At 45.0% G+C, this 19,802-nt stretch overlaps 2 protein-coding genes across 2 annotated transcripts in view; both read right to left on the reverse strand.

Annotated features, from left to right (window-relative positions):
- Positions 1–19,802, reverse strand: part of LOC308127969 (NLR family CARD domain-containing protein 3-like) — an 88,542-nt gene that overhangs the window by 47,623 nt on the left and 21,117 nt on the right. The window lies entirely within an intron of this gene.
- The window catches only part of LOC308127967 (NACHT, LRR and PYD domains-containing protein 3-like), a 150,702-nt gene continuing 148,566 nt past the window's right edge, over positions 17,667–19,802 (reverse strand). The window contains exons 15-17 of the mRNA XM_080493624.1: positions 19,046–19,228; positions 18,577–18,750; positions 17,667–18,272 (exon numbers count right to left, since the gene is read on the reverse strand). Of these exons, the coding sequence (XP_080349750.1) occupies positions 18,266–18,272; positions 18,577–18,750; positions 19,046–19,228 (364 nt within the window). The 3' untranslated portion in view covers positions 17,667–18,265. The remainder of the gene's footprint in view (positions 18,273–18,576; positions 18,751–19,045; positions 19,229–19,802) is intronic.

Genomic DNA, 19,802 nt, shown 5'->3' on the forward strand with positions numbered 1-19,802 from the left:
TCATGTCATCTTGCTTGAGGTCCTTAATGATCATAAATGATCGCTCTATCTAGTCATGGGTGGATAAACAATTAATGGAACTATTACTACTATTGTCCCACATGAACTGCTCAATCAAGTTGTGGACATTGATGTTTTTTGAAGATTCATTTCCTGAGAATATTTAAAATCAGGACGTTTCATTATCACTCCATCTCAGGTAGCATGGTAAACTGCTGACACGGTGTTATGAGAAGATGAGAGAATATATCATCCTAAACAGTCCTTGTTAATCCAGCAGCTAAAGATTCACATCAAGCAGTAAGAGGACGACTGGAGGAGGTTTAGACTTTAGACTTTAGACTTTAGACTTTAGACTCAGCTTTATTAATCCCTTGGGACGACTCCGTCAGGGAAATGTAAGTTCCAGCAGCTTAAAAGAAGAGGAGCAGCACACATCATGGAGGTCAGAGGAGAGTGACATCATGGAGGCCAGAGGAGAGTGACATCATGGAGGTCAGAGGAGAGTGACATCATGGAGGCCAGAGGAGAGTGACATCATGGAGGCCAGAGGAGAGTGACATCATGGAGGTCAGAGGAGAGTGACATCATGGAGGTCAGAGGAGAGTGACATAATGGAGGTCAGAGGAGAGTGACATCATGGAGGTCAGAGGAGAGTGACATCATGGAGGTCAGAGGAGAGTGACATCATGGAGGTCAGAGGAGAGCTGCAGACGGACGTCAGACAGGCTTGGTGTGGGACTCAGACCGAGAGGAGGCGGCTGCTGTAACAGAATCTGACAGGCACCACCGTCTCCGGGACACTAGATGGCGCTGGTGCGTCCCTCCGAACGTCCTCCAGGAGGCCGGCTGGAGGAGAAGTGAGGGTGGAGCACCCACCTTCCAGCTCCTCTGCTGGCCACTCCACTTTCTCGAAGTAGAATGTTCTGGTCTGAAAAACCTTTGTAAGATTCTAAACTTCATTTTAGGAAGGATTCTTTTGAAGTTGGAACTTTATTTGTCTTGTAATATTTTTCAGACTGTGGATTGGAGCAGCCCAGCCTCTGCTCCACCTCTCCCTCCCACTGCCACCACTGCTGTCACCACTGCTACAGCGCCACCTTCTGCTCCATCTGCTGCTCCTCCTGCTGCTCCCTCTGCTCCACCTGCTGCTCCCACTACTGCTCCCACTGCTCCACCCATTACTCCCTCTGCTTCACCTGCTGCTCCCACTGCTCCAACCACTACTCACTCTGCTTCACCTGCTGCTCCGACTGCTGCTCCCACTGCTCCACCCACTACTCACTCTGCTCCACCTGCTGCTCCCACTGCTCCACCCACTACTCACTCTGCTTCACCTGCTGCTCCCACTGCTCCACCCACTACTCCCTCTGATCCACCTGCTGCTCCCACTGCTCCACCCATTACTCCCTCTGCTTCACCTGCTGCTCCCACTGCTCCACCCACTACTCCCTCTGCTTCACCTGCTGCTCCCACTTCTGCTCCTCCTGCTGCTCCCTCTGCTCCACCTGCTGCTCCCACTTCTGCTCCCACTGCTCCACCCACTACTCCTTCTGCTTCACCTGCTGCTCCCACTGCTCCACCCATTACTCCCTCGGCTTCACCTGCTGCTCCCACTGCTCCACCCACTACTCCCTCTGCTTCACCTGCTGCTCCCACTGCTCCAACCACTACTCACTCTGCTCCACCTGCTGCTCCTACTGCTGCTCCCACTACTCCACCCACTACTCACTCTGCTCCACCTGCTGCTCCCACTGCTCCAACCACTACTCACTCTGCTTCACCTGCTGCTCCCACTGCTCCACCCACTACTCCCTCTGCTCCACCTGCTGCTCCCACTGCTCCACCAATTACTCCCTCTGCTTCACCTGCTTCTCCCACTGCTCCACCCACTACTCCCTCTGCTTCACCTGCTGCTCCCACTTCTGCTCCTCCTGCTGCTCCCTCTGCTCCACCTGCTGCTCCCACTACTCCCTCTGCTTCACCTGCTGCTCCCACTGCTCCACCCACTACTCCCTCTGCTTCATCTGCTGCTCCTACTTCTGCTCCCACTTCTCCACCCACTACTCCCTCTGCTTCACCTGCTGCTCCTACTTCTGCTCCCACTTCTCCACCCACTACTCCCTCTGCTTCACCTGCTGCTCCTACTTCTGCTCCACTGCTCCACACACTACTCCCTCTGCTTCACCTGCTGCTCCCACTTCTGCTCCCAATGCTCCACCCACTACTCCCTCTGCTTCACCTGCTGCTCCCACTGCTCCACCCACTACTCCCTCTGCTTCACTTGCTGCTCCCACTGCTCCACCCACTGCTCCTTCTGCTGGTCCCACTGCCCCACTTGCTGCTCCCACTGCTCCTTTTGCTGCTCCCACTGCCCCACTTGCTGCTCCCACTGCTCCACCTGCCAGGAGCCAGACACAATATGACAGACAGGCGGGGGCACTCTTGTTAATCCATGAGTAACATAGAGTAACATTGTTATTATTTCCTTCCAGTGGTAGATTTCTAATGCTCATCTTGTCTTGTGTAACAGCCCTGTGGTGGATCACACTCCACCTCCAGCACCACCTCTGCTGCTCCTCTCCCCGCCACCATCACAACCTCTGTCTCCACTGCTTCAGCTGATCCTCCTCCTGGGCCACCAGCTATGTGTCCAGCAGCAGCTGAGCAAGAGGTCGGTCTCACTAACATCTTCTATTCTACTTAAATCTTATGTTTTTGCTTGTGCTAATGAAGTTTTTATCTATTTCTTTATTTTTTACTGTTCTATTACCAGGCTGTGGATGAGCATAATCTCCCGGGGATGGAGCGAGTGGACAGCCTGGCAGAGTACTTGGTGGGGCTCCAGGCTGAAACTGGTCAGACCTTCTCAAAGCAGCAGACCAGTAATATCAGAGCCCTGTGGCAGAATGTCCTGCCATCTGACCAGCAGCGTGGGGCCTATGCCGCTCGGCACCAGGTGCTCCTGACAGCCGGCTCAGTTAGCAACGCCTCCGTCTCCAAACCTGGTTGCTACGGGTTCCATCCCAGCCGGATCTCAGCCGGACTGACTCCATATCCCCACTCTGGGCCGGGCCGGGCCGGGCCTCCTACTTTTAGCAGGTAAGTGGCCGTCAGTGATGCTCCATTTACAGAGACGATTTCGGGCTCCATTCGGAAGTGAGCTCTTGGTGCAGACCTCCAACGGCTTTCGTTCCCAGATATGCACCAGCGCCCTAACCCCCTCTCCCCTTCCCTCCCTCTCTCCCTCATTCCCTCTCTCTCCTTCCCTCTCTCCCTCCTTCCCTCTCTCCCTCTCTCTCTCCCTCCCTCTCTCCCTCCCTCTCTCCCTCCTTCCCTCTCTCCCTCCTTCCCTCTCTCCCTCTCTCTCCCTCCCTCCCTCTCTCTCCCTCCCTCTCTCTCTCTCCTTCCCTCCCTCCCTTTCTCTCTCCCTCCTTCCCTCTCTCCCTCTCTCTCTCCCTCCCTCTCTCCCTCCTTCCCTCTCTCTCCCTCTCTCCTTCCCTCCCTCTCTCTCTCCCTCTCTCCCTCCTTCCCTCTCTCCCTCCCTCTCTCCCTCTCTCCCTCCTTCCCTCCCTCCCTCTCTCCCTCCCTATCTCTCTCTCTCTCCCTCTCTCCTTCCCTCCCTCTCTCTCTCCTTCCCTCCCTCCCTCCCTCTCTCCCTCCTTCCCTCTCTCCCTCCCTATCTCTCTCTCTCCCTCTCTCCTTCCCTCCCTCTCTCTCTCCTTCCTTCCCTCTCTCCCTCCCTCTCCCTCCCTCCCTCCCTCTCTCCTTCCCTCTCTCCCTCCTTCCCTCCATCCCTCCCTCCCTCCCTCCCTCCCTCCTTCCTTCCAGGTGTGCTCCTGGAGTCATGCCAGGAGCTTGTTTTGTTGGGTGGAGGAGCGACTTTGTGTGCGCAGGAGAGGGAGAGAGAGGAGAAGTTTTTTCCAAGTATTTGTATTATTTGACAATATTTGAATAAGTTTTAATAAAAGAAGCATTTTTATTCCAGACCTCTAAACGAGTATTTTTTTATTCATTTGAATGTGAAATGCTGAACCTCAAACGTTGACTTGTTTTTATCAACATTCCTATTTTTCTATCAACTCTCAACTGTTTTTTCTTGAGGAGAAAAACTCTTGTTGATATTAATGTTTATGTTCATCATTTGTAATGTCGCCTTTTTTTCTGAAAGAATTCATTGAAAGGTAAGAATTCAACATTGGAGGGCTTCTACAGAATCACTATTGATGTTGCCATTGTCTAGATCAGAGGTCTCCAACCCTGGTCCCTCCAGGGTCCCTGGTCCCTCCAGGGTCCCTGGTCCCTCCAGGGTCCCTGGTCCCTCCAGGGTCCCTGGTCCCTCCAGGGTCCCTGGTCCCTCCAGGGTCCCTGGTCCCTCCAGGGTCCCTGTCCTGCATGTTTAGCTCCTCCTAGTTTCAACACACCTGATTTCAATGAAAGGCTCGTTATTGGGCTTTTTCACAACCTTGGTGATGACATCATCATTAGATTCAGGTATACTGAAGCAGGGAGGAACTAGAACATGCAGGGCAGGGGTCCTCAGGACCAGGATTGGAGACCTCTGCTCTATGAGTTTGAGAAATAAGAGCTACTGAATTTAAAAGCAGACTCAAGACTATATGAAGTATACAAAGACAAGACAAGTTTTCTTTAATCAAATCAAACTTTATTTATAGAGCACTTTTCATACACGGAACAATTGCAACACAAAGTGCTTCATATAAAATAAAGAAAAAAATAAAATAGAATAGAATTATTATTGAATTCTAATTATTTGCCACCAGGAATGCACTGTTAACAGTTCTCAGTATTAGCTCTGATATTGCAGAGTACTCATACTCAAATATCAACATTGGTGGAACATGTCTTTGAATGGATCACTCTAAAAATAGTGATGGAGAAAAAACTCAAATATCATCATGAATTGCGCCTACAGAGCACCAGGTTCTAACATAGACTCATTTAATGAATGGAACAGCTCCACCTAGTGTCCCGGAGACGGTGGTGCCTGTCAGATTCTGTTACAGCAGCCAGCCAGGTGGAAGATTTCATAAATGCAAAGGGCGACAAAGGGCTTGCAAATGCATCTAAGAAGAAGAATACTGACATAGAGAATCCAATAAATGTAGAACGAAGGAGATGAAAAATAAATCCAAGAAATGTAAAACAAAGTTCACTCATATGATGAGAAAATGTAAGAAGAATTCTTTTAAGAAAGTACCAGAAAACAATAAAGACCATGTCAGCAGTACATAGAAGGTTCTACATAGTATCATTCAACAGGCTTCCAGTAAGGATACCGTTATTGAAAACAGACACACTTCACAAACTACAGACCCACAATTCTCCCAAATCCTAGAAAAACTCTTCAACGACATACTAGATACATTCAGAGAAATGAAATCGAATTCATTAAATCTAGGTCAAACCAAAATCATGATATTTGGAAAATATAAAATAAATAAACAGGTAAAGGTTCAAGTAGAGGGTGTAGATAGAGAAAAGGTGATTGAAGACAAATTTCTAGAAAAATGTAAGGATGAGTACGAGCACATTACAACTCTACAAAGCTGATTTCCTTTGATCTGAGTGTCTCCATGGCTCCAGTGCTGATCTCCTATCAGATCAAAGCCGATCAGTGCCTTTTGCCAAGGAGATGCTCAGATCCAAGATTTCCTCCGGCTTTGATCTCCGTTGATCTCCATCCGGTGCCTCTCCCATCCACTTTGTGATGAAAGGCTCATTATTGTTCTTTTTCACAACCTTGGTGATGACGTCATCATTAGATTCAGGTATGTAGGTAGGTAGGTTACAGCAGCCAGCCAGGTAGAAGATTTCATACATACAATGGAGTTTTAATTGAATTCCAGCAGGACCACTTCTCATTGTGCAACCTTTAGTGATAATATATTTACACATGTTATAAATAATATCAAAGTAAGTGGTGTATTAGTCAATGATATCAGTGATTTCATGTTTGTTTCTTTTAGTTTTTTTACTATTTACAATAAAAACCACAGAAAGATTAAAACAGACAACAGATGGATATCATTACAAATGAGTCAGAAGAGAAGAATCCCTGGATAAACTCGTTATTGAGGTACAATCAGGTGACTGGGAACTCATTTATAAAGGAAAAGACGTCCTGTCACGATGAGTGTACAATCAAACAATACAAGAGAAAGTGAAATATGGATCCTGGACTCTGGGAGCAGTGGGCGGAGCTGAGGTTGCACCGAGAGAGAGAGAGAGAGAGAGAGAGAGAGAGTGGGACTGGGACTGAGTTTTACACTCGGACTTGGACTTGGAGTGGAGTGGATTAGACTGGAAGCCCAGGCACACGACCATCTCAGCTTCCACTCAGAGCCCAGACCAGCTGTTCAGATTTGGACACTTGGAGCTGAGGAGGGAGAGGCTCCATGATTCCTGTTCATGCAGAGGTTTTATTTCCCTTTGCCCCTGAAGGCAACTCACTCACTAACCACCAGACCACAGATGAACACACAATCATGTGTGTACACAGAAAGTCCAGTTAAGATGGAGACGGGTTGTGAATGACACAGATGCTACTGGTACAGTATGAGAGTCTGACTGCTTTCAAAAGCTCCAGTGCTCATACAAGCGTATCAGTCACTCTCATACTTTCTCATGGTTCTATTGACAATGAGAGGCAACAACACAACACTACTGCTTGGACATGTTTACTGGATCACATCATGGATGGATGGATGGATGGATGGATGGATGGATGGATGGATGGATGGATGGATGATGGATGTAATATACAGACATGACTTATGTTCACTCTGGAGGTGAGGACTGATGTTCTCTTCCACAGGGAGAAGCTGCTGGTAGCTCACTCTCTATGTTCCTCTGGAGGTGAGGGGGGAACTCCTGTTCTCACTTTCATTGTCACTTTAATTTGATAGAAAATCATATTTTCACCTTGATTTTCAATTTAATTAAAGAAAACTCCCATTTCCACTTTCGTGTTCACTTTAATTTAAAAACAAACTATATTCTGTTTTCATCTAGAATGCAGAAAACTCTGATGAGTCTGAGTCCAGAAAATGTGATGAGTCCAGAAAATGCCGATGAGTCTTAGTCTGGAAAGATGTGATGAGACCAGAAAATGTGATGATTCTGGTTCCAGAAAAATGGGATGAGTCCATAAAAATCTGGTGAGTCTGAGTCCAGAAAAAATCTGATGAGTCCGGAAAGATGTGATGAGACCATAAAATGTGATGAGTCCAGAAAAAAAAGTGATGTTTCCAGAAAAAATGTGATCATTATGGTTCCAGAAAAATGGGATGAGTCCAGGAAAATGTGAAGAGTCCAGAAAAAATGAGATGAGTCCAGAAAAATCAGATGAGTCCGATCCCAGAAAAAAAATCTGATGAGTCCGGAAAATCTGATGAGTCTGAGTCCAGAAAAATCCAATAAGTCTGGTTCCAGAAAACTGTGATGAGTCCAGGAAAATGTGATGAGTACAAAAAAAATCCAATGAGTCTGAGTCCGGAAAAATGTGATGAGTCCAGAAAAAATGTGATGAGTCCAGAGATATCTGATAAGTCTGAGTCCAGAAAAATGTGATGAGTCCGGAAAGATGTGATGAGACCAGAAAAATGTGATGAGTCGAGAAAAAAAATGTGATGAGTCCAAAAAGATGTGATGCTTCCAGAAAAATGTGACGAGTCGAGAAAAATGTGATGACTCCAGAAAAGTTGATGATTCTGGTTCCAGAAAAATGGGATGAGTCCTGAAAGATGTTATGAGACCATAAAGATATGATGAGTCCAGAAAAATCTGATGAGTCCATAGAAATCCGATGAGTCTGGTTCCAGAAAAATGTGATGAGTCCAGAAAGATGTGATGAGACCAGACAAATCTGATGGTCCAAAAATAACCGATGAGTCCAGAAAAATCCGATGAGTCAATAAAAAATGTGATGAATCCAATGAGTGCAGATAAATCTGATGAGTCCAGAAAATCTGATGAGTCTGGTTCCAGAAAAATCTGATAAGTCCGGAAAGATGTGACAAGTTCAGAATATCTGATGAGTCTGAGTCCAGAAAATTCCGATGAGTCTGGTTCCAGAAAACCGGGGTGAGTCCAGGAACATGTGATTAGTCCAGGAAAATCTGATGAGTACAGAAAGAAATGCGAGGACTCCAGAAAAAAAATGGGATGAGTCCAGAAAATTGTATCATTCTGGTTCCAGAAAAATGGGATGAGTCCAAGAACATGTGATGAGTCAGGGAAAAAAATCTGATGAGTCAGGGAAAAAAAAAATCTGATGAGTCCAGAAAAATCTGGTGAGTCTGAGTCCAGAAAAATCTGATATGTCCGGAGAGATGTGATGAGACCAGAAAAATGTGATGAGTCTTAGTCCAGAAAAATCCGATGAGTCTGGTTCCAGAAAAATGTGATGATTCCAGATATAACCGATGAGCCCAGATAAATCTGATGAGTCTGAGTCCAGAAAAATCTGATATGTCCGGAAATATGTGATCGGACCAGAAAATCTGAGAGTTAGGTTCCAGAAAAAATGTGATGGGTCCAGAGAAATCTGATGAGTCTGAGTCCAGAAAAATCTGATGAGTCCAGAAAGATGTGATGAGCCCAGAAAATGTGATGATTCTGGTTCCAGAAAGATTTGATGAGTCCTGAAAGCTGTTATGAGACCATAAAGATATGATGAGTCCAGAAAAATCTGATGAGTCCAGAAAAATCTGATGAGTCTGGTTCCAGAAAACTGTGACGAGTCCAGGGAAATGTGATGAGTCCAGAAAGAGAAAAAAAAACAGATGAGTCCTGAAAAAAAATCTGACCAATACAGAAAGAAAATTGTGATGAGTCCAGAAAAATCTGATATGTCCAGAAAGATGTGATGAGACCAGAAAAATGTGATGAGTCCGGAAATAACCGATAAGTCCAGAAAAATGTGATGAGTCTAGAAAAAAAATGTGATGAGTGCAGACAATCTGATAAGTCTGAGTCCAGAAAAATCCAATGAGTCTGGTTCCAGAAAACTGGGATGGGTCCAGGAAAATGAGATGAGTACAAAACAATGCGATGAGTCTGAGTCCAGAAAAAAATTTGATGAGTCCAGAAAAATGAACCATCTGGTTCAATTCGTCACTTCATCATTTGGTTCGATTCACCACTTCATCATCTGGTTCAATTCACTACTTCATCAATTCACCACTTTACCATCTGGTTGATTTCACCAAATCATCATCTGGTTGTCATCTGGTTCATCATCAGAAGTTTTGAGCAGAAGTGTCTCCTCTGTCAGTTAATAGTGATTTGAAGCCGATATGATGTTCACCCTCCTCTGAGGGTGAACATCACCCTCAGAGGAGGTAGTGTTTGAGGGAGAGCCAGATTAAATTTGGGGCGTAAATCTTATTTTGAAGGGCAAATTGAAAAAGAAAGAATTCTACCACTGAACCACCAATGCTCACATAGCAGCAGATTCCCACCAAGAGAGTTCATGTGATCCAACTGCTGTGCTGCGTGAGCCCCTCCCCCACAGTTTGAGTGACACTCCGCTGTGGTTACACAAGCGTATGTGCAAAGTTTGGCTCCGCCCCTGAGAGACTTCGACAGTGGTTGAATGCACATCTCCTTGTTAGTATAGTGGATACTGTCCCTGTCTGTCATGTTGGAGACTGTAGTTCAATTCCCTGACAGGGAGAGCAAAACCTTTTAGTTTTGTTATTGAAAACCATGAGGTTCAGACTGGGAACGGCCCCTTCCAGCCATTCCAGCTGTTGTCAATGTGAACATAAAAGTTACACAGTAAGACTCTGGAGTCCATTTGTGGTTCCCTTTCTAGGACCTCATCACTGGACACCGGGTTCTGTGCACCTTTTTTTAGGGACCGAGCCCAGAAGGGAAGCTGCCTGGAGGCGAGGACCCTATTGCATCTGTAGTGTTTCTTTCTTTCTTCTCCTGACGACATTGAACCCAAATTTGACCCTAAACATTCTCAACAAATTTGGCACACTCATCAGGACTGGTGCAGACTATAAGAAAATGTTAAAAATTAACCCACAAAGTGCCAAAATGTGCTTTTTTTATTTGTTTCTTACTGGTCAACGTATTACTTTTTTTTAAAAGTGCTCTGTTGTTTGCTTTTTATATCTTTAACTGTTTCTGAATGAATTGAAAAAAAATGTCTCATACAAGTCAGATGGGAGAGGCACCTCATGGAGATCAGAGCAGATCAAAGCAGGAGAAAATCTTTGATCTGAACATCTCCATTGCAACAGGTGATGATCTCCTTCAATCTGATATGATCTCAGCACTGGAGCCTTGGAGACGCAGAGATCAAAGGAAATCAGCTTTATTCAATCATCAGCATTCACACCTTCATTTTCTTCTGGAAATACAAACCTCTATAATTATTATTATCATAACAGGTCTCTGATATCTGGAGGAGTCAGACCATTCAAGGCTTTAAAAACAAGCAGTAGCATTTTAAAATCTCTTCTAAAACTGACAGGCAGCCAGTGAAAGGAAGAAGGGATTGGTGAAATGTGGTCCCTCCTCCTGGTGCCTGTTAAAAACCTGGTAGCAGCATTCTGCTCCAGCTGCAGTCTTTGAACATTGAGCCTACTGATGCCAGAATAAAGGGAGTTACAGTAATCCAGCCTGGACCAGATGAAGGCATGGATTACTTTCTCCAGGTCTGCTGGGGAGAGGAATGACCTGATCTTGACTAGTCATATCAGCTGAGCAAAGCAGGATTGGACTACCTTGGTCACCTGACAGTCAAAGGACAGGTCGGAGTCGAACACCACGCCTAAATTGTGGGCCTCTTTTCAAACATTGCTCAATGAGCTACCAAGACTAGAGCAAAGGTTGTTAAAACCACCAGAACTTTAGTTCTCTCCCTCTGCTTCATCTGATGATGTCAGCACCAAGGTTGTGAAAAAGCACCATAACGAGAACCTTCATTGTGATCAGGTGCGGTGCAACTTGGAGAGAGCTAAACCCCGCGGGACGCCAGAGCTCCAGGACCCAACTTGGACACCCCTGTCCAAGACCAATGTGCTGACATGTTGAAGAAGCTAAAGGAATCAACTCATTGTCATAAATAAGGCAGGAGATCAAGACTCTGGATGGTCTCCAGTCCATCACAGGACAAACACACAGAGACAAACAGTCACACACACCTTCACACCTGGAGGACATTTACTGTCACCAGTTAAACTCATGCTTGTTTTTGGACTGTGGAAGGAAACCAGAGTACCTGGAGGATGGATGGATCCATGTAAAGTTTCTTCTTCAGTATTTTAAATCAAACCTCAGCAAAGAGCTAGTGGCGCAATGGAGAATGCGTCTGACTATGGATCAGAATGTTCCAGGTTCAACTCCTGGTGAGCTTGATAATCTTCTAGTTAACTTCACCGACAACATTTCCCTTGTTGTTGTTGGAACCTTCACATTGTTCTACAAAGAACCCAAAAGCCTTAAAAGTCATGGATTCTTTAGAAAGTTCAAAAGAAAAACTTTCTTCTATCATTTGTTCCCAAGATTCACACCAATACTGAGTAAAGGGAACTTTTTCCAAATGAACATAAGTCATGTCTGTATATTCCATCCATCCATCATCCATCCATCCATCCATCCATCCATCCATCATCCATCCATCATCCATCCATGATGTGATCCAGTAAACATGTCCCATAAGTAGTGTTGTGTTGTTGCTTCTCATTGTCAATAGAACCATGAGAAAGTATGAGAGTGACTGATACTCTTGTATGATCACTGGACCTTTTGAAAGCAGTCAAACTCTCATACTGTACCAGTAGCATCTGTGTCCTTCACAACCTGTCTCCATTTTAACTGGACTTTCTGTGGTGGACCAAACAACACAGTTGGGTCCGGATGAGCTTTGCTTTACCTTACTGTCCTGGTCCGCTCTGGAACGTACGACTTGATAGAACCACGGCTAAACTAAGCTTTGAAAAGTCATGATTGTTATCAATGAATGCTCTTTAATCTGAGCTTCCACCATTAAAATCTCTGTTCAGGTTTGCTGGAAAACCAAGCAGTTCTTCATTCCAGCTTCAAATGGAGAGAAAACTGGTTTTCCTGAAGCAAAACTTCTCACCTGCAGCCAATCAGGCAGTGAGAAAATATGATGCAATACAGCCAGCAGTCTGCTCAGATGTTTCCTGATTGTTTTCAAATCCAGAGCGGAGCTTTTCAGCATCTTCAGGAAGGAACAATGGACTACTATTTGTTGAGTTTCAAAACAGCGAGCAAGAAGAGTCTCCACTTCTGCACCTTGGTGGTCAGGATCAGTGTCTGCTTCGTCTCACTCATAAGTGAGAATCATATGGAGACACAACACTGTGTTGGCAGGCCTGGGTAGCTCAGATGGTAGAGCATCAGACTTTTAATCTGATGGTCCAGGGTTCAAGTCCCTGTTCAGGCTCTTTGTGGGAAGAAACTTGGAACTGAGCAGGATAACCATTGCAGCAACACATCATCAGTAGGATAAAACTAACCTGTCTCTTGATGGTCTACATCAGGGTGTCCAAACTGGGTCCTAGAGTGCTGGTGTCCTGCATGTTTTAGTTCTCTGCCTGCTTCAGCATACCTGAATCTAATGATGACGTCATCACCATGGTTGTGAAAAAGAACAATAACGAGCTTTTCATTACAAAGCCGATGAGAGAGTCACCAGATGGAGATCAACGGAGATCAAAGCCAGAGGAAATCTTTGATCTGAGCATCTCGAAGGCCAAAGGCTCTGATCTCCTTTGATCTGATAAGAGATCAGCACTGGAGCCATGGAGACGCTGAGATCAAGGGAAATCAGCTTTACTCATTCTTCAGCATTTATCCTTGCATGTTCTTCTGGAAATATAAACCTCTAGTAATTATTATTATCATAACAGTTGGGAAGTTCAGTTCACAACTGTTCAGTTGTGTGTCGTCTTCATAAAAATGAAAGTTAACATTAAGGCCACCCAAAACAGAGCCTTGAGGGACACCACAACAAAGAGCAGCACAAGAGGAAGAGGTCTCTCCAAGCTGAACAGAAAATGATCTGTCTGATAAATACCAGGAAAACTAGTTAAGAGCAACACCAGTGATGCCAACATGATTTTTCAGAGGGTTAATTAAAATCTTATGATTAACTCTATCAAATACTGAGTAAAGGTCAAGAAGAATTAAGAAGAAGTACAAGTCGGTATTGGCTGAAAGTAGTAGATGGTTGGTGACCTTAACCAGCACAGTGTCAGAGCTATGATGTGCAGGAAACCAGACTGAAATGTCCCAAAGGTTTGATTTCAATACATCAAAGAAATGAGCTGGGAAGCAAAAGTTTTTCTAAAATCCTTGATAAAAGGAAGTTTTGAGGCCAGAGTAGAGCGAGGCGGCGTAGGAGACTAGATATGGACCTATCAGAACCACATTTTATGTCTAATCTCTATTATTACATGGACACAATCTGAAATAAATTCCTCGGAGCGTTCTGGTGTGGGTTCAACCTGCTATTTGGGGACTGATCATGGAACGACATGGTAACTCCAAGGGCTCATCTGGGAATTGGACTGCAACTGATTGTCATAAATAAGGCAGGAGATCAGGACTCCTGACAGCCTTGACAGAGCTCCTGGAATGACCACATCCTGACAAAAGGCAATGAAAACATTAGCCATGGCCGACCTTGAAGAAATGAAGCTGAAAGTACAACTGCTATTGGAGGATTTGTACCTTTATAGTACATAATGAGTTTCTCACAGTAAAAAGAAACTACAAATTACTTTGTTTCACTTCCTGCTATATAAATAAAGATTAATTGAATTGATGTCATGAGGCACTGCTGGGATGCGTTTTCACTGACTAAAGTTGTGGATGGTATTGAAAGTACTGTACCAAACCGTCACCCTCATGCTTGATGATGTGGACTTGTTGGGTTTCTCCTGTAAAAACACCCAGAAATGACTGTGTTGTATTTGGTACCATATAAGTAAAGCTGAACTGAATTAATGTTGTGAGACACTGCTGGGATTTGAACCCAGGACCTCCTGGTTCCTAGACAGGTACTTTGACCAGCTAAGCCACAGCACCTCCTTTGGTGCAGTTCAGTACTGCATTACCTGGTGTCAGAACTTGTTGAAGTGACACTCAGAGAGCAGATGGCATCGTACAGGTGTTCCTCACCTGTTGAACTAATGCTGGATTTACAGAAGAGTGGCTTCATGACAGCTGGGGAACATCTGGACCTGATGTCATGCATGGTAACAGACACATGACACTGACACAGCGTAAGCCAGGATCCAGACAAGTGTAACCAGTGTGGATCAGGGCTGCTCCATGTGATGTGATCAGCTGAAACAGATGTTAACCAGGTGTGAACGGCCCAGAAAGACCTGATGAGACACACAAGCTGAAGAGGCTCTGACAGAACTCACTCAGAAACCTGAGTCACTTCTCTGTCTGACAAAACAAACTCCTCCACTTCTTATCATCTTCTTATCATTCTTATCATCCTGTCTTCTATCAGCTGTTCTTGTGATGATGTCATGGTTCTGAAAGAGTTCTGCTCCTGTTCCTGTGTCCATAGCAACAGTGGATGGAGCTTCAAATACCAACAGTCAACCGTTGTCCCTGAAGGTCTCCTGTGTAGGACATTACAGTCGTCCTTCATCACTACACAACTTAGGGTATGAAGTTACTACGAAGCAGCTGATCAACTCAGTAATCCAACCCAGGCTGTTCCATCCTGATCAGAGCTCGATCATATAGAACGGGCGGAGTTTGCAGCATCCGACCAATCACAATCATGGAGAAACCCTGCAGAGTAACCTCGGTCACGATGGAGGAGCAGACAAGTCTTCTTCAATGAGATAAAGAATTCAAACCCATCATCCAGGACAAAGCAACACTGTTGCTGCAACAAAATCCAGGAAGGATTGCTGCAGAAAATGAGCGACTCTGTTAATGAGTCACTTTGTGAGATTCTACAATATTAATTCATGGGACAATAGAAACACTCTGATCAGTCAGTTTCACTTTATTCCAGCACAGACGTTTCAGGCAGAGCTTCCTCACTGCTCTTCCTTTACTTTACATTTTCATTGAGTTCTTTTGAGGCTCCGCCCCCCGTGTGAGCCTGTTTGTTTGTTGGAATATTAATTCCTCACTGTGACGGCAGCTTTTGTTGTCCTGGTGTTACTATGTTGTATCACTGGATCAAGGTGACTGTTACTCAATACTACACTTATTATACAGTTCTTTACATGTGTGATCAGAGTCCTGCCCTGATCAATTCCATAGACCAATATAGAGTCACAGTGATAGCGCCACCTTGTGGATGGACAAGATGTTCTGCATAACGACCATGTAATTCAACTTTTTTCAAAGATCAGGATGAAAAAATATCTTAACATTGTTTTCTGAGTTTTTATCAAATTGCATGAAAAGAAACTAACTCTTATTTTATTTTGTCATGAGTGGAACTAAAACTCTTCTGTAGTAACAAGTTGGTCTGAGTTTCTTAAAGAAACAAACTTATTCAACAATATTTTTAAAGTTTGGATGTGATATTGTCAAATTCTTCAAACGTCAATTCTTAAGAAAATAGAAGTGACCCCCCCAAAACAAAACTATTTAACATAAAAAAGGTCTTTATTAAACCTGCTAGTGAATTTCAGTCCACCATGTCTGTGGCAGACAGAAGAAACAGACAGGAGGTAAAACTGTGCTTAGCTGAGTGAATTCATTCTATGATGCAACAGTTACCATGGCAACATGGCAGGAGCTACTTTCTGACATCACTGTGATGTCATCAGTCTCACTATCTACTCCATAACCAGCAGAATTTCAAATGCTGAAGTCTTCAACTGAGAGGTCCTGACAGGAACCAGATGATGAAGTGATAAATTTAACCGGATGGTGAAGTGATGAATTGAAACAGATGGTGAAGTGGTGAATTGGTGAAGTGGTGTATTGAACCAGATGATGAAGTGATGAATTGAACCACATGGTGAATTGAACCAGATGATGAAGTGGTGAATTGAACCAGATAGTGAAGTGGTGAATTGAACCAGATGGTGAAGTGGTGAATTGAACCAGATGGTGAAGTGGTGAATTAGACCAGATGGTGAAATGGTGAATTGAACCAGATGATGAAGTGATGAACTGAACCAGGTGGTGAAGTGGTGAATTGGACCAGATGATGAAGTGGTGAATTGAACCAGATAATGAAGTGGTGGATTTGTAAATTGGTGAATTGAACCAGATGATGAAGTGATGAATTGATCCAGGTAGTGAAGTGGTGAATTTGTGAAGTGGTGAATTAAACCAGATGATAAAGTAATCAACTGAACAATTCCTTCTTCCTTTGCTGCTGTCAGTTTTAGAAGAGATTTTAAAATGCTGCTGCTTGTTTTTAAAGCCTTGAACGGTCTGACTCCTCCAGATATCAGAGACCTGTTATGATAATAATAATTACTAGAGGTTTGTATTTCCAGAAGAAAATACAAGTGTGAATGCTGAAGATTGAACAAAGCTGATTTCTTTTGATCTCTGCGTCTCCATGGCTCCAGTGCTGATATCTTATCAGATCAAATGAGATCAGTGCCTTTTGCCATGGAGATGCTCAGATCAAAGATTTCCTCTGGCTTTGGTCTCCATTGATCTCCATCCGGTGCCTCTCCCATCTGATTTGTAATGAAAGTCTTGTTATTGTTCTTTTTCACAACCTTGGTGATGACGTCATCATTAGATTCAGGTATGCTGAAGCAGGCAGAGAACTAAAACATGCAGGACATCAGCACTCTAGGACCCAGTTTAGACACCCTGATGTAGACCATCAAGAGACAGGTTAGTTTTATCCTACTGATGATGTGTTGCTGCAATACTCATCCTGCTCAGTTTTAAGTTTGTTCCCACAAAGAGCCTGAACAGGGACTTGAACCCTGGACCCTCAGATTAAAAGTCTGATACGCTACCATCTGAGCTGTCCAGGCCTGCCAACACACTGTTGTGTCTCCATATGATTCTCACTTACGAGTGAGACGAAGCAGACACTGATCCTGACCACCAAGGTGCAGAAGTGGAGACTCTCCTTGCTCGCTGTTTTGAAACTCAACAAATTGTAGTCCATTGTTCCTTCCTGAAGATGCTGAAAAGCTCCGCTCTGGATTTGAAAACAATCAGAAAACATCTGAGCAGACTGCTGGCTGTATTGCATGATATTTTCTCACTGCCTGATTGGCTGCAGGTGAGAAGTTTTGCATCAGGAAAACCAGTTTTCTCTCCATTTGAAGCTGGAATGAAGAACTGCTTGGTTTTACAGCAAACCTGAACAGGGATTTTAATGGTGGAAGCTCAGATTAAAGAGAATTCATTGATGCCGATCATGACTTTTCAAAGCTCAGTTTAGCCGTGGTTCTACCACGTCGTACGTTCCAGAGCGGACCAGGACAGTAAGGTAAAGCAAAGCTCACCCAGACCCAACTGTGTTGTTTGGTCCACCACAGAAAGTCCAGTTAAGATGTAGGCGGGTTGTGAACGACACAGATGTTACAATATAACAATCTTAAATAAAAAGGGAAGGTGTGAGATCCGAGCACAGACTGTTCCAAACCAGTGAATTGTCAAATATAAATACACAATAATCACCAAGAATCGTTCAATTCAGCCAACAGGCGTTTATTAACAAAATGGATTAATTCAGAAATCATTTCATAAATCAACACATTCATGGAGCAAACGACATCTAACATGGAGATCTAATCTATTAAACAGCAAACACTATGTACAAAGAGTGTGTGTGTGTGTGTGTGTGTGTGTGTGTGTGTGTGTGTGTGTGTGTGTGTGTGTGTGTGTGTGTGTGTGTGTGTGTGTGTGTGTGTGTGTGTGTGTGTGTGTGTGTGTGTGTGTGTGTGTGTGTGTGTGTGTGTGTGTGTGTGTGTGTGTGTGTGTGTGTGTGTGTGTGTGTGTGGCCGGAGTTCTAACGGGACATGCAGTTAGAACTCTGGTGATGGATGTGGATGTGGTTTAGCAGCACCAGATAGCAGTTTGGCTGCTAAATGTGACTGTGTGTGTGTGAGCTTATCTGATCAGATAACAGGAGCGGCGGCGGATTAGTGAAGGAGGGAGAGAGAGAGAAGGGAGTTAAAAAGTTCTGGGCCGGTCCACGTGAGTTAACACGCGGCTCCTTGTGTCTCCGTACAAAGTCCTGCATCTGGAGGGACGTGAATCATCAGGACACACAGCGTCCTCTCTGCTCTCACCACCTGCAGAGAGATGAGAGAGATGAGAGGTGATGAGGAGAGTCTCTGTGGAGCAGCCAGGACTTCAGTCCTGTCCACAGCAGCAGCTCAGAGCTCATGAAGGACCACCACTGTCAGACCAGCACAACAAGCCTGAGGCTCCTCTGATTGGCTGACTGTGTCCTCTGCTGTCCAATCCTGAAGCTGCTCAGCGTTCTCCTCTCACAGCCTCACTGAGCAGTCAAACTCTGGATCTTTGTTCTCACACTAACTGTGTTTAGTAGAAACCTGCTGGAAGCAGCATGGACTCACTCCAACATCTACTGACCTGAGAGTCTGCAGGCTGCAGTCTGGACTCTGCTGAAGACCAACCAGCTGCTGCACATCTGGATCCTGAAGGTTGTTGGAACCCAGGTAGAGCTCCTTCAGGTGGGAGGGGTTGGACTTCAGAGCTGAGGCCACAGAAGAACAGCTGATCTCTGACAACCTGCAGTAAATCAACCTGAATAAAGAGAGAAAGCAGCAGAATGAATGAGGAGAACCAATCAGATGTGTTGATGGAGAAATGAGCAGCTCCACATTACTGTGTCCTGATCAATGAGCTGTTCTGTTGTTGTGGATCTTCATCACACTCATCCTCCACATGTCAGCACAACATTGCCACTCCTCCTCATGTCCACACACATCAGTAACAAGCTGCTGAGCTCAGTCCATCTCTCACTGCAGGATCAGAGTCTCACATCACAGCTGCTCACAAACATTTCTCCTTCTACAACAGTAACAGACAGTCAACTGACCCCAGAGTCTCCAGACTACAGAGTGGACTCTCCAGAAAACCACACAGCTGCTCAACTCCTGAATCCTGAAGCTGGTTCCCACTCAGGTCCAGATGTTTCAGATGTTTCAGGAGGGAGGGGTTGGACTTCAGAGCTGAGGCCACAGAAGAACAGCTGATCTCTGACAACCTGCAGTGAATCAACCTGAATAAAGAGAGAAAGAAGTGAGATTAGAGGACAAAGTTTGATGTTGAAGTCATTGAGACTGAAGAAGGTTCAGACTGGAAGAATTTAGAAATGTAAAGTCCAAACAGCTGAAGCCACCAGGAGGAGAAGAGTCTCATCAACATGCTGATCACTAACATGCTGCAGAGCTCAGTCCATCTCTGTCCTCCAACATCTGGATCACAACACACACACACACACACACACACACACACACACACACACACACACACACACACACACACACACACACACACACACACACACACACACACACACACACACACACACACACACACACACACACACACACACACACACATACACACTGTCCTCCTCTTCCTCCTTCCCCTCCTCCCCCCTCCTCCTCCTCTTGCTGTGTTCTCCTCCTCCTCCTTCCCCTCATCCTCTTCCTCCTCCTCCTCTTGCTCCTCCTCTTCCCCCTTCCCCTCCTCCTCCCCCTCCTCCTCCTGCTCTGTTCTCCTCCTCCCCCTCCTCCTCCTTCTCTTCCCCCTCCTCCTCCTCCACCTCCTCTTGCTGTGTTCTCCTCCTC

This window comes from Lipophrys pholis, assembly GCF_963383615.2.
Source record: "Lipophrys pholis genome assembly, contig: SCAFFOLD_35, whole genome shotgun sequence".
Classification (NCBI taxonomy): Eukaryota; Metazoa; Chordata; class Actinopteri; order Blenniiformes; family Blenniidae; genus Lipophrys; species Lipophrys pholis.